Source organism: Hemiscyllium ocellatum, chromosome 13 (genome assembly GCF_020745735.1).
Source record: "Hemiscyllium ocellatum isolate sHemOce1 chromosome 13, sHemOce1.pat.X.cur, whole genome shotgun sequence".
Classification (NCBI taxonomy): Eukaryota; Metazoa; Chordata; class Chondrichthyes; order Orectolobiformes; family Hemiscylliidae; genus Hemiscyllium; species Hemiscyllium ocellatum.
The window spans coordinates 55,853,871-55,866,513 of NC_083413.1; the positions used below are offsets into that span (position 1 = coordinate 55,853,871).

At 41.9% G+C, this 12,643-nt stretch overlaps 1 protein-coding gene across 1 annotated transcript in view; it reads right to left on the bottom strand.

Annotated features, from left to right (window-relative positions):
• smc4 (structural maintenance of chromosomes 4) overlaps positions 1 to 12,643 on the bottom strand; it is a 68,575-nt gene that overhangs the window by 36,045 nt on the left and 19,887 nt on the right. The window contains 2 exon segments of the mRNA XM_060834851.1: positions 6,725 to 6,889; positions 10,243 to 10,393. Coding sequence (XP_060690834.1) covers positions 6,725 to 6,889; positions 10,243 to 10,393 — 316 coding nt within the window.

Below are 12,643 nucleotides of genomic sequence, written 5' to 3' on the forward strand. Positions count from 1 at the left end.
TGGCTGAACTGATCCTCGCCCTCAACAACTCCTTCCAAAACAAAGGCGCATGGGACCCAGCAATGCCTGTCTGTTTGTCGGGTACATGGAACAGTCCATCTTCCGCAGTTACACGGGCACCAGCTTCCACCTGTTCCTCCGCTACATCGATGACTGTATTGGCACCACCTCATGCTCCCACGAGGAGGTAGAATAGATCATTAACTTTACCAACACCTTCCACCCAAACCTCAAATTTACCAGAACCATCTCAAACATGTCCCTCCACTTCCTGGACCTCTCCATTACCACCTCTGATGACTGACTAACCACAGACATTTATTTCAAGCCCACTGACCCCCCACAGCTACCGAGGCTACACGCCCTCCCACCCTACCTCCTGTAAAAACGCCATCCCTTATTCCCAATTCCTCCGCCGCATCTGTTCCTAGGATGACCAATTCCACCTCAAAGTTTCAGATGGCCACCTCCTTTCAAGATCGCAACTTCTCTTCCAATGTGGTTAACGATGTCCTCCAGCGCATCTCTTCTACTTCACACACGACTGCCCTTGAACCCTACCCCTCCCAATGCAACAATGGGCAGCACGGTGGCACAGTGGTTAGCACTGCTGCCTCACAGCGCCTGTAGACCCGGGTTCAATTCCCGACTCAGGCGACTGACTGTGTGGAGTTTGCACATTCTCCCCGTGTCTGCGTGGGTTTCCTCCGGGTGCTCCGGTTTCCTCCCACAGTCCAAAGATGTGCGGGTCAGGTGAATTGGCCAAGCTAAATTGCCCGTAGTGTTAGGTAAGGGGTAAATGTAGGGGTATGGGTGGGTTGCGCTTCGGCGGGTCGGTGTGGACTTGTTGGGCCGAAGGGCCTGTTTCCACACTGTAAGTCTAATCTAAACCCCCTTAGTCCTCACCTTCCCTTCCACCAAACTCCGTATACATCACATCATTCTCTGCTACTTCTGCCACCTCCAAACGGACCCCAGCACCAAAGATATATTTCCCTTCCCACTCCTATCAGTGTTCTGGAGAGACCATCCCAATGCGACTTCCTAGTCAGGTCCTCGCCCTCCACGAGCCCACACCCCACTCCTGGCACCGTTTCCTGCCAGCACAGGAAGTGCACAACCTGCACCCACACCACTCCCCTCACGTCCGTCCAAGGTTTCAAGGGATTCTTCCACATCCGTCAGAAATTTACCTGTACTTTTACCAATATCATTTACTGCACCCGTTGCACCCAACGCGGTCTCCTCTACATCAGGGAGATAGGATGCCATCTTATGGATTGTTTCAGAGAGCATCACTGGGATACTCTTACCCATCAACCCACCGCCCTGTGGCTGAACTTCAACTCCCCATTCCATTCTGGCAAGGACATGCAGGTCCTGGGCCTCCTCCACCACCAAACCCTTACGACTCAATGCCTGGAGGAAGAACGTCTCACCGAATTTGAATGCACGATACATTCGCAATGAAGGTGGACCAAATAATAAAAACAGTGAGTGAGTAGAATATGATTGTGATTACAAAGAATGGCTCTTAAGTGACCAAGACTGGGAACTGGCCTTCCAAAAAGTGTTCAATTTTTAAGATGGTCAGGCGAAAAGGCAAAGGAGGTGGGGTGTTATTTGTAAAAGATGACTTCAGTGCAAAAGTGAGGTAGGATACTGTCACAGAAAACGTTTATGCAGAATTAGGAAGCTAGGGAAGCATGTAGCCAAGAAGCAACCAGGAGTAGAAAATATGAATGGGAGATGTCTACAGGCCTTCAAATGGTAACGCTAAGATAAGCAGGAAATTAGAGATGTATGTAGCACGGTTCTTATAATGATTATTTATGATATTGATATCATATGATATCTAAGATATACAATTGGCAAATCACAATTTTTATTTTTAAGACCCGTACATTTAGGAACCAAGAGAACAGAGTAGCTTAGATTTGGTACAATGAGGAGGAGTTAAATTAACAATCTTGCTTGAGAAGTTCTTTAGGGGGAAACAAGTTTATAACATAATAAAATATTACAGCAAATGGCAGAACCCTTAAGAGTTTGATATGTAGGGGGATCTGAGTGTGCAGTCCACAAATCACAGAAGGTGGCAGCGCAGGTAGATAAGGAGTTGAAAAGGCCTATGGCATGCTTACCTTCATGGAAGGGGCAGTGAGTATAAGATTGGTCAAGTTGCACTGCAGGTTTGGACATATAAACATGGAAAAAAGGCGTAGGAATAGACCATTTGAGCCTGCACCATCATTCAATATGACCATGGCTAATCATGCAATCTCAGTATTCCATTCCCACTTTCTCTTCATACATTCACTCCCTCTTGAATATATATAATAAACTGGCCCCAACAGCTTCCACACTTTCAAAACTCAGTGAAGAAATTCTTCCTCCTCTCAGTCCTGAATGGCTTACCCGCTACTGTGACCACTAGTTCTGTACATCCCCAACATCGGGAACATTCTTCCCGTATCTAGCCTGTCCAGTTAGAGAGTCACAGATGTACAACATGTAAACAGACCCTTTGGTCAAACTCATCCATGCCAACCAGATATCCTAAACTAATCTAGTCCCACTTGCCAGCCCCTCTAAACCTTTCCCGTTCACATACCCATCCAGATGCCTTTTAAATGTTGCAATTGTACTAGCGTCCACGACTTCCTCTGGCAACTCATTGCATTCATGCAATGCCCTCTGCCTGAAAAAGGTTGCCCCTTTGGTCCCTTCAAAATTTTTCCCCTCTCACCCTAAACCTATGTCATCTAGTTCTAGACTCCCCAACCCAGGGAAAAGACCTTGGGTTTTATCCTATCCATGCCCCACATGATTTTGTAAACCTTTTAAGGTCATCCCTCAGCCTCCAACACTCCAGGGAAAACAACCCCAGCCTATTCAGCTTCTACCAAAGCTCAAACCCTCCAACCCTGGCAACATCCTTGTAATTTTTTTCTGAACCCTTTCAAGTTTCACAACATACTTCCGATAGAAAGGAGATGAAAATTGCACGCATATTCCGGAAGTGGCCTAACCAATGTCCTGTACCGCAACATGACCTCTCAACTCCTATACTCAATGCTATGACCAGTAAAAGGAAAGCATACCAAATGGCTTCATCAGGATCCTATCCACCTGAGAATCCACTTGTTGAATGCCTTACTGAAGTCCATATAGATCATGTCCACTGCTCTGCCCTCATCAATCCTCTTTGTTACTTCTTCAAAAAACTCAAATCAAGTCAGTGAGACATAACTCCCCCACAAAAAGCCATGTTGACGATCCCTAGTCTGTCCTTGCCTTTTCAAATACATTTAAATCCTGTCCCTCAGTATTCTCTCCAACAACTTGCCCACCACTGATGTTAGGCTCACCATTTTATAGTTCCCTGGCTTTCCTTTACCACCTTTCTGAAGTAGTAGCACCAAATTAGCCAACCTCCACTTTTCCAGCACCTCACCTATTACCAACAATGTTACAACTATCTCAGCAAGGGTCCCAGCAATCACTTACCTAGCTTCCCAGAGTTCTTGGGTACTCCTGATCAGGTCCTGGGGACTAATCTATTTTTATGCATTTTAGGATATCCAGCACCTCCCCCTCTAATATGGAAATTTTTCAAGGTGTCACCATTTATTTCCCCACATTCTATATCTTCCATGTCCTTCTCCACAATAAAAATTGATGCAAAATGCTCATTTAGTATCTTCCCCATCTCCTGCGGTTCAACACATAGGATGTCTTGCCGATCTTTGAGGGGTTCTATTCTCTCCCTAGTTACCCGTTGTCCTTTATGGATTTATAAAAACCCTTTGGATTCTCCTTAATCCTGTTTGCCTAAGCTATCTCAAGTCCCCTTCTGCCCTTCCGATTTTCCTCCGAAGTATACCCCCACTGCCTTTGTACTCTAAGGATTGATCTCTGCTATCTATACTTGACATATGCTTTCTTCTTTTTCTTGACCAAAACCTCAATTTCTCTAGTTATCCACATTGCCTACACCAACCAGTCTTGCCCTTCACCTTAACAGGAACATATAGTCTCTGGATTCTTGTTATCTTATTTTTGAAGGCTTTCTATTTTTCAGCCATCCCTTTACCTGCGAACATCTGCCCCCAATCAACCGTTGAAAGTTCTTGCCTAATATCAAACTTGGCCTTCGTCCAATTTAGAACTTTAACTTTTAGATTCAGTGTATCCTTTTTCATCACTATTTTAAAACTAATAGATTATGGTCACTGGTTCCAAAGTCATCCCCCATTGACACCTCAGTCACTTGTCCTGCCTCATTTCCCAAGAGAAGGTCAAGGTTTGCACATCCTCCAGCAAGTACCTCAACACAAAAATCCTGATGGTCTTCTAATTTCATGTGTTTCTATGAGATTCGCCCCTCATTCTTCTAAATGCCATCAAAAACTTTAGTTAGGCAACACTTGGAATATTGTGTACAGTTTTGGTTACCACACTACAGGAAGGATGTGAATGCTTTCGAGAGGGTACAGGAAAGGTTCACCAGGATGTTGCCTGCAATGTGGGATTTTAGCTATGAACAAAGGTTGGATAGACTGGGTTTGCTTTCACTGGAGTGCAGGACTTTGAGGGGTGACCTGATAGATATTTAAAAGATTGTAAATAGCATGGATTTGTTGGAAAGGTGGGAGAGTTTAATAGAGGTGTGCAAGGTAAACTTAATAAACTGGGTAACTTCATTAAAAGACATGACACTGAACAGGTAATAGGTAAAATGTAAGGAATGAATGCATACTTTGCAACAGTCATAGATTCCATTTGCCTAAAACAATAAACAGGAAAGTGGCTCAACAACAGCTAACAAAATAAATTGAAGGATAACATTAGGTCCCAAAAAACAAATTGTATAAAAAGTTTCTAGAAAATAAAAGCAAGCCTGAGAACTGGGAGGAGTTTAGAATTCAGCAAAAGACCAAAAGGGGAAAGAATACAGTCCAAAAGTATACATGCAAGGAACATATAAATGAATTGTAAAGCTTCTAATATATAAAAAGAACAAGATTAACACAGACAAATACAGGTACTTTTGCAACTATAATGGAAGAACCAATAATTTGAAAACAAGGACTGATAGAGTAATTAAACCAGTACTTTAGTTCTGCCTTCATAGGAGATAACACAAATAATTTCCCAGAAATTATAAATAAGCAAAGGTCTATTGGGAAGATGACACAAGAGAAGCTAGTACTAGTAAAAAAAAAAGTGGTGGATAAATTAAGAGTTAAAAGCTGCTAAACCCCCAAGACGTGATAATCCAAATCCTAAGGCATGAAAAGGAAGTGCCATGTAAAGGGTAGATGCATTGGTTGTCATTTTCCTAGATTCTATAGTATCTGGAACAGTACTGGCAAATTCAAACTCAACCGCGTTATTGCAACAAAAAGGAGGGAGGAAGAAATGGAGGATTACAGACTAATTAGCCGTACATCTGTAGTAGAGAAATCGCTAGACTCAAAGGATTTGATAACAGGACATTTAGAAAATACCAGTGGAACTACACAAAGTCAACAACGATTTACAAAATGGAAATAAAGTTTGATAGAAATATTGGAATATTTGCCCCCCGCCACCCCCAAGACCAACCAGTAGAATAGTTGAGAAAGAATTAATGGATGTGGTGTATTTGGACTTTCTCGAGCAATTTGATAAAGTCCTAAAGAAGAAATTAATGTACAAAACCAAAGCACATGGGATTGGCATCCTTATGTATCAGCCACCAAAAGCAACCATGCAGATGCACCAAAATGTTAGGAAAGCAAATTAAATGTTGGCCTCCACTGCAACAGGGGCCGAATACAGGAGCAAGTAAATTTTATTGCAGCACTCGAAGGCCCTTGTGAGACTAATTAGTAGTGCGTGTAGTTTTGGTCTTCTGACGCAAGAACTGATATACCTGCCATAGAAGGACTGCAAAGGTGAATTCCTGGGATGTCAATTTTGTCTAGGAGGAAAGATTGGTTGACCAGGCTTGTATTTATAGGAGTTTAGAAGAATAACTGGGGATCTTATTGAAACAGGGTCACAGGGATTGGATTGGATTGGATGCAAGTTTGATATTTCCCCATCGTTGGGCCTTGAAAATCAAGGGGGTTAACAGTCTCAGGATACACAGTAGGTTGGACTGAGATGAGGAAATATTACTTCACTCAAAATGTAGTGAACCTGTGGAATTCTTTACTGCACGATGGCACAGTGGTTAGCACTGCTGCCTCACAGTTCCAGAGACCCGGGCTCAATTCCCGCCTCAGGCAACTGACTGTGTGGAGTTTGCACGTTCCCCCGTATCTGCGTCGGTTTCCTCCGGGTACTCCAGTTTCCTCCCATAGTCCAAAGATGTGCAGGTCAGGTAAATTGGCCATGCTAAATTGCCCGTAGTGTTAAGTAAGGGGTAAGTGTAGGGGTATGGGTGGGTTGTACTTCGGCGGGTTGATGTGGACTTGTTGGGCCGAAGGGCCTGTTTCCACACTAAGTGATCTAAGAATCTAAGATCTAAGTTAAGGTTGCAGAGGTCAGGCCACTTAATATACTTAATCTCGGATACAGGTGTCAAAAAGATATTAGGAAAGCTTGGAAGTGTGGCACCAAGGTGGAGGATCAGCCATTCATGTTGCATGATAGAACCGGATAGACCAAAAACGTACATTTAAATTTGCATATAAACATCCCCTATTGCAATGATGCTAAAATTATACCTAACCTCCTTATCTTCTTGCAAACCCTTAGTCTCCTGTTTGAGAGTGTCCATTATTTTTTTTAGCTTCTCTTCTTCCTTTACTTTATTTTGTTCAAGCTGTTCTCTTTTAGCTGCAGCATCTCTGATGGTATTTTCATTATCACCCGGTATACTCTTCATCTCTTCCAACTTAAAAGAAAATTAACAACAGAAACAAAAATATTTAGTACCACAGCAGTGATTATTAATAAAAATACTTCACTTTAAAGGATCCATAAATTACAAAATGTTGGAACAAACAAAGTTATGAGTGACAATTTAGGCAATTACAAGATCATGTCTGAAACACAACTGCATTTGCCAGATATTACCTGTGGAAATTTCCCTGCTTTTTGACAAATTACATTCGAGTTAAAAAAAAGTGTGGAAAGGTACAAGGTCGCTTTAACGGGTGTAACAGTAGGAGTAATTCACTTGCATTTTCATCATTATTCAAGTAAAGCAGACCATCTGCCCAACGTTCTTTATATTTTGAGGGATGGGGGAAGCTTTATGCTTAGAAATTGATTTTATTGAACCGAGAAACAGGCCTTGCAATCCAACAAGTCCAGACTGATGTTTCAAGCCATTTTTTGTTCTTTCTCATGTAACACGAATAGCACAACTATTTCCTTCTCCATTATATCCTGATCTATAAATTTACCTCAACCAGTTTCTATAGTAGAGTTCCACATTTTATCTGTCTTATTGAAATAAAGTACCTCACTATTAGATTAGATTCACTATAGCATGGAAACAGGCCATTCGGCCCAACAAGTCCACACCAAAGAGTAATCTGCCCGGACCCATTTCCCTCTGATTAATGCATCCAATACTATGGGCAATTTAGCATGGACAATTCACCTGACCTGCACATCTTTAGATTGTGGGAGGAAACTGGAGCACCCGGAAGAAACCCATGCTGACACAGGGAGAACGTGCAAACTCCACACAGACAGTCACACAAGGCTGGAATTGAACCTGGGTTCTGGCGCTGTGAGGCAGTAGTGCTAACCACTGAGCTACCGTGGTTGAGGAGTATGGGTTTGCATGGTGCTGGATGAATGGATGATACATACAGTAAAATAGTATTTTACAATAAGATTGAGGAATCTTCCCATGAGCAACTCGTAATAAGCTTTTCCAGATGGGCTAAAATTCTTCAGAAGTCAATCATGGTACGTGGGGGTTAAAACAGGAAGACTAACAGTTTTTTAAAAAATAATCCAGAGAAAATATATTTATTCCAGAGAAAGTATATTTCTGTCAGGATGAAAGGAAAGGCTGGTAGGTATAGGGAATGCTGGATGACTAAAGAAATTGAGCGTTTGGTTAAGAAAAAGGAGGAAGCATATATCAGGTATAGACAGGATACATCGAGTGAATCCTTAGAAGAGTATAAAAGAAGTAGGAGTATACTTAAGAGGGAAATCATGAGGGCAAAACGGGGACATGATATAGCTTTGGCAAATAGAATTAAGGAGAATCCAAAGGGTTTTTACAAATATATTAAGGACAAAAGGGTAACTAGGGAGAGAATGGGACCCCTCAAAGATCAGCAAGGCGGCCTTTGTGAGGAGCCACAGAAAATGGGGGAGATACTAAATGAATAGTCTAGGTAAAAAGTGGATACATTCCCAGGACCTGATCAGGTGTACCAGAGAACTCTGTGGAAAGCTAGAGAACTGATTGCTGGGCCTCTTTCTGAGATATTTGTATCATCGATAGTCACAGGTGAGGTGCTAGAAGACTGGAGGTTAGCAAACATAGTGCCACTGTTTAAGAAGGGCAGTAAAGACAAATGAGGGAACTATAGACTGGTGAGCCTGACCTCAGTGGTGGGCAAGTTGTTGGAGGGAATCCTGAGGGATAGGATGTACATGTATTTGGAAAGGCAAGGACTAATTAGGGATAGTCAACATAGCTTTGTGCGTGGGAAATCATGTCTCACAAACTTGATTGATTTTTGAAAAAGTAACAAATAGGATGGATGAGGACAGAGCAGTAGATGTGATTATTATGGACTTCAGTAAGGCGTTCCGACAAGGTTCCCCATGGGAGACTGATTAGCAAGGTTAGATCTCATGGAATACAGGGAGAACTAGCCATTTGGATACAGAACTGGCTCAAAGGTAGAAGACAGAGGGTGGTGTTGGAGGGTTGTTTTTCAGACTGGAGGCCTGTGACCAGTGGAGTGCCACAGGGATTGATGCTGGGTCCTCTATTTTTTCTCATTTACATAAATAATTTGGATGCGAGCATAAGAGGTACAGTTAGTAAGTTTGAAGATGACACCAAAATTGTTGTGGACAGCAAAGAGGGTTACCTCAGATTACAACAGGATCTGGACCAGATTGGCCAATGGCTGAGAAGTGGCAGATGGAATTTAATTCAGATAAATTGGGAAAACAAATCTTAGCATGACTTATACATTGATACATTTAATGGTAAGGTCCTAGGAGTGTTGCTGAACAAAGAGACCTTGGAGTGCAGGTTCATAGCTCCTTGAAAGTGGAGTCGCAGGTAGATAGGATAGTGAAGGCAGCGTTTGGTATGCTTTCCTTTATTGGTCAAGAGTATTGAGTCTAGGGGTTGGAAGGTCATGTTGCAGCTGTACAGGACATTGGTTAGGCCATTGTTGGAATATTGCATGCAATTCTGGTCTCCTTCTTATCGGAAAGATGTTGTGAAACCTGAAAGGGTTCAGAAAAGATTTACGAGGATGTTGCTACGGTTGGAGGATTTGAGCTTTCGGAGAGGCTGAACAGGCTGGGGCTGTTTTCCCTGGAGCGTCAGAGGCTGAGGGGTGACCTTATAGACGTTTACAAAAATATGAGGGCATGGATAGGATAAATAAGCAAAGTCTTTTCCCTGGGTTCTGGAAGTCCAAAACTAGAGGGCATAGGTTTAGGGTGAGAGGGGAAAGATATAAAAGAGACCTAAGGGGCAACCTTTTCACACAGAGAGTGGTGCGTGTATGGAATGAGCTGCCAGAGGAAGTGGTGGAGGCTGGTACAATTGCAACATTTAAGAGGCATTTGGATTGGTATATGAATAGGAAGGGTTTGGAGGGATATGGACCGTGTGCTAGCAGGTGGGACTAGATTGGGTTGGGATATCTGATTGGCATGGACAGGTTGGACCGAAAGGTCTGTTTCTATGCTGTACATCTCTATGATTCTATAAGGAAACTGTGCTAGTAATAACCACAAATGGATTATTAGATGATGTCTCCGTGGTCATAATACTTAAATACATTAATAGTTAAAACAGCTCAAGAACTCAAAGCAAAATCATAAAGAAGTAGAGTTACTCATGTAAGATATCCAACTTCTGATGCAAATAAGGCATTTTTCCACCTGGAAAAGGTTAGACAGATATGGCCAACGTGACAGCATCATTCAACTTTAAATTACACAACTGATAAAATGTGGAGAAGACTTATTCACATAACTAATACCACACCAGCCTCAATCAGTATATTCAAGAGAACAAAACTTTACCTTCTCTATATCTTTTTGTAGTTGCTTCTGCAGTTTTTTCTCTTTACTCTTTGAATGTTTGAGCTTTTCACGGACTTTGACATCTTGTAAATCAAATTGTGCAAACTCTTCCTTCTTCTCTTCAATGAACTTTGTAATTTTCCCTAGTTTTCTATAAAGAATGCATAGAAGAACTTTCAATTATTCAGTAGACAAAGGATAATATATGAAGAAGGTAGCCTAACAGAGTGGGATTTAAGGGAGGTCAATTCACAATTGATAGGAATTGTGAATTTTTTAGATTAGACTTTAGATTAGACTTACAGTGTGGAAACAGGCCCTTCAGCCCAACAAGTCCACACCGACCCGCCGAAGCGCAACCCACCCATACCCCTACATTTACCCCTTACCTAACACTATAGGCAATTTAGCATGGCCAATTCACCTGACCCGCACATCTTTGTGACTGTGGGAGGAAACCGGAGCACCCGGAGGAAACCCACGCAGACACGGGGAGAACGTGCAAACTCCACACAGTCAGTCGCCTGAGTTGGGAATTGAACCCGGGTCTACAGGCGCTGTGAGGCAGCAGTGCTAACCACTGTGCCACCGTGCCGCCCACTAGCCACCGTGCCACCCACTGCCACCGTGCCGCCCACAATTCTTGGATTTTAAATTTCAGTTTATCATCTTGTATGATTTCAAGCTGACCAAGATGGTGTCTTAAAATTTCCACAGCAAAATACAGCAATCCGTAGAAGGAACTATGACTATTTTCCTTTTCTTTATTCGGGATAGAAGCCACTCAACGTAAGATTAGCTTTAAGTACATGCCAGAAATTTATTTTAGGTCTTATTTTACCTAACATGCCTCAGTAATGTGCAAAGTAGCTTTGATTTCAAAAACAAATTTAAAAATCTATAAATAATTAGCATCTATATATAGTGTCCAAGATATGGAAGAAAACATAACCAGATAATTTCTCAAGCTAGAAAATGGAGATACTAGATTAGAAAGATAAGATGAATGTTAAATATCTGTATAGCTTTAAAAGCAGCAGGGGAAGTCAGAGAATTCCAGATACTTGGGTTGGACTGTTACCAATGATGAGACAAACGGAGCAAGGAATGCACAAGAGTCCAAGTTGGAGAAACTCAATTTGAGGGTTATAGGAAGATGTGAATAGGAGTAGGCAATCATGGCTTTTTAGTACAAAATTTTCAATTTCTATTGACTTTTGTGCAGAGAAAAATGTTTTGATTTCATTACCAAATGGACAAGACCCAATTTCAAGATTATACTTTTGTTCCAAATTCTTACGGAGATACTATTTCCTCTGCACCTACTGTATTAAAACCTGTTGCCACTTTAAACACTATTACATCATGTCAGAGGCCTGGAGACAATTAGAGGTCAGAATTAGCAAGCCGTCAGGCTACTCAAATAGAATAATTGAATGTTTCTATTAAGTAATCAGGGGATCAGAAGTTAACACAGGTTAGCAAACAAAAGTTTTGGGCAAATAGGATGGTGCAGAATAGTACATTAGCATTTTGTTGAAAAGTATGGCACTGGAAAAGTATAGCAGGTCAAGCAGCATCCAAGCAGCAGGAGAATCATGAGGAATGATGAAGGGCTTGTGTCTGAGATGTCTTTTCTCCTGCTCCTCACACTTTTCGACTCGGATCTCCAGCATCTGCAGTCCACGCTTTGTCCATTAGAATTTTGGTTGAGCTAAACTTTGTATGAATGGTACAGCATAGATTGCTGGCAAATATTGAAGTAAGAGACTATGGTGGTGATAAAGAATGAAAACTGCACAAAAGGCTGCTGCATAAGATAAAGATGCATGGCATTACAGGCAATATATTAGCATGGATAGAAGTTTGATTAACTAACAGAAAGCAAAGAGTGGGGATAAATGAGTGCTTTTCTGGTTGGCAATCACTAATGGTGTGCCTCAGGGATCAGAGTTGGGACTACAATTATTCACAATTTATATACAATTTATGTCAAGGTTTGCAGATGACATTAAGATGAATGGTACAGCAAAGTGTGCTGAGGGACTATGAAACTTTGCAAAGGGACATAGTTTAAGCGATTGGGCAAAGGTCAGGCAGATGGAGTACAGTGTTAATTTTGGTACAAATAATAGTAAAAAGGACAATTTCTTGAATGGTAAAAAAAATTAGAGCATGCAGCTGTGCAGAGGGGCCTGGATGTCCTCGTACATGAATCACAGAAGGTTGGTCTCCAGGTGCAAAAGGTAATGAGGAAGGCAAATAGAATTTTGTCCTTCACTGCTGAAGGGATTGAGTTTAAAAGTAGGGAAATTATTTTGCAGCTGTATAGGGTGCTGGTGAGGCCAATCTGGAGTACTTGAAGAGGGTTGTACTGGCACTAGAAGGGGTGCAGAGGAAG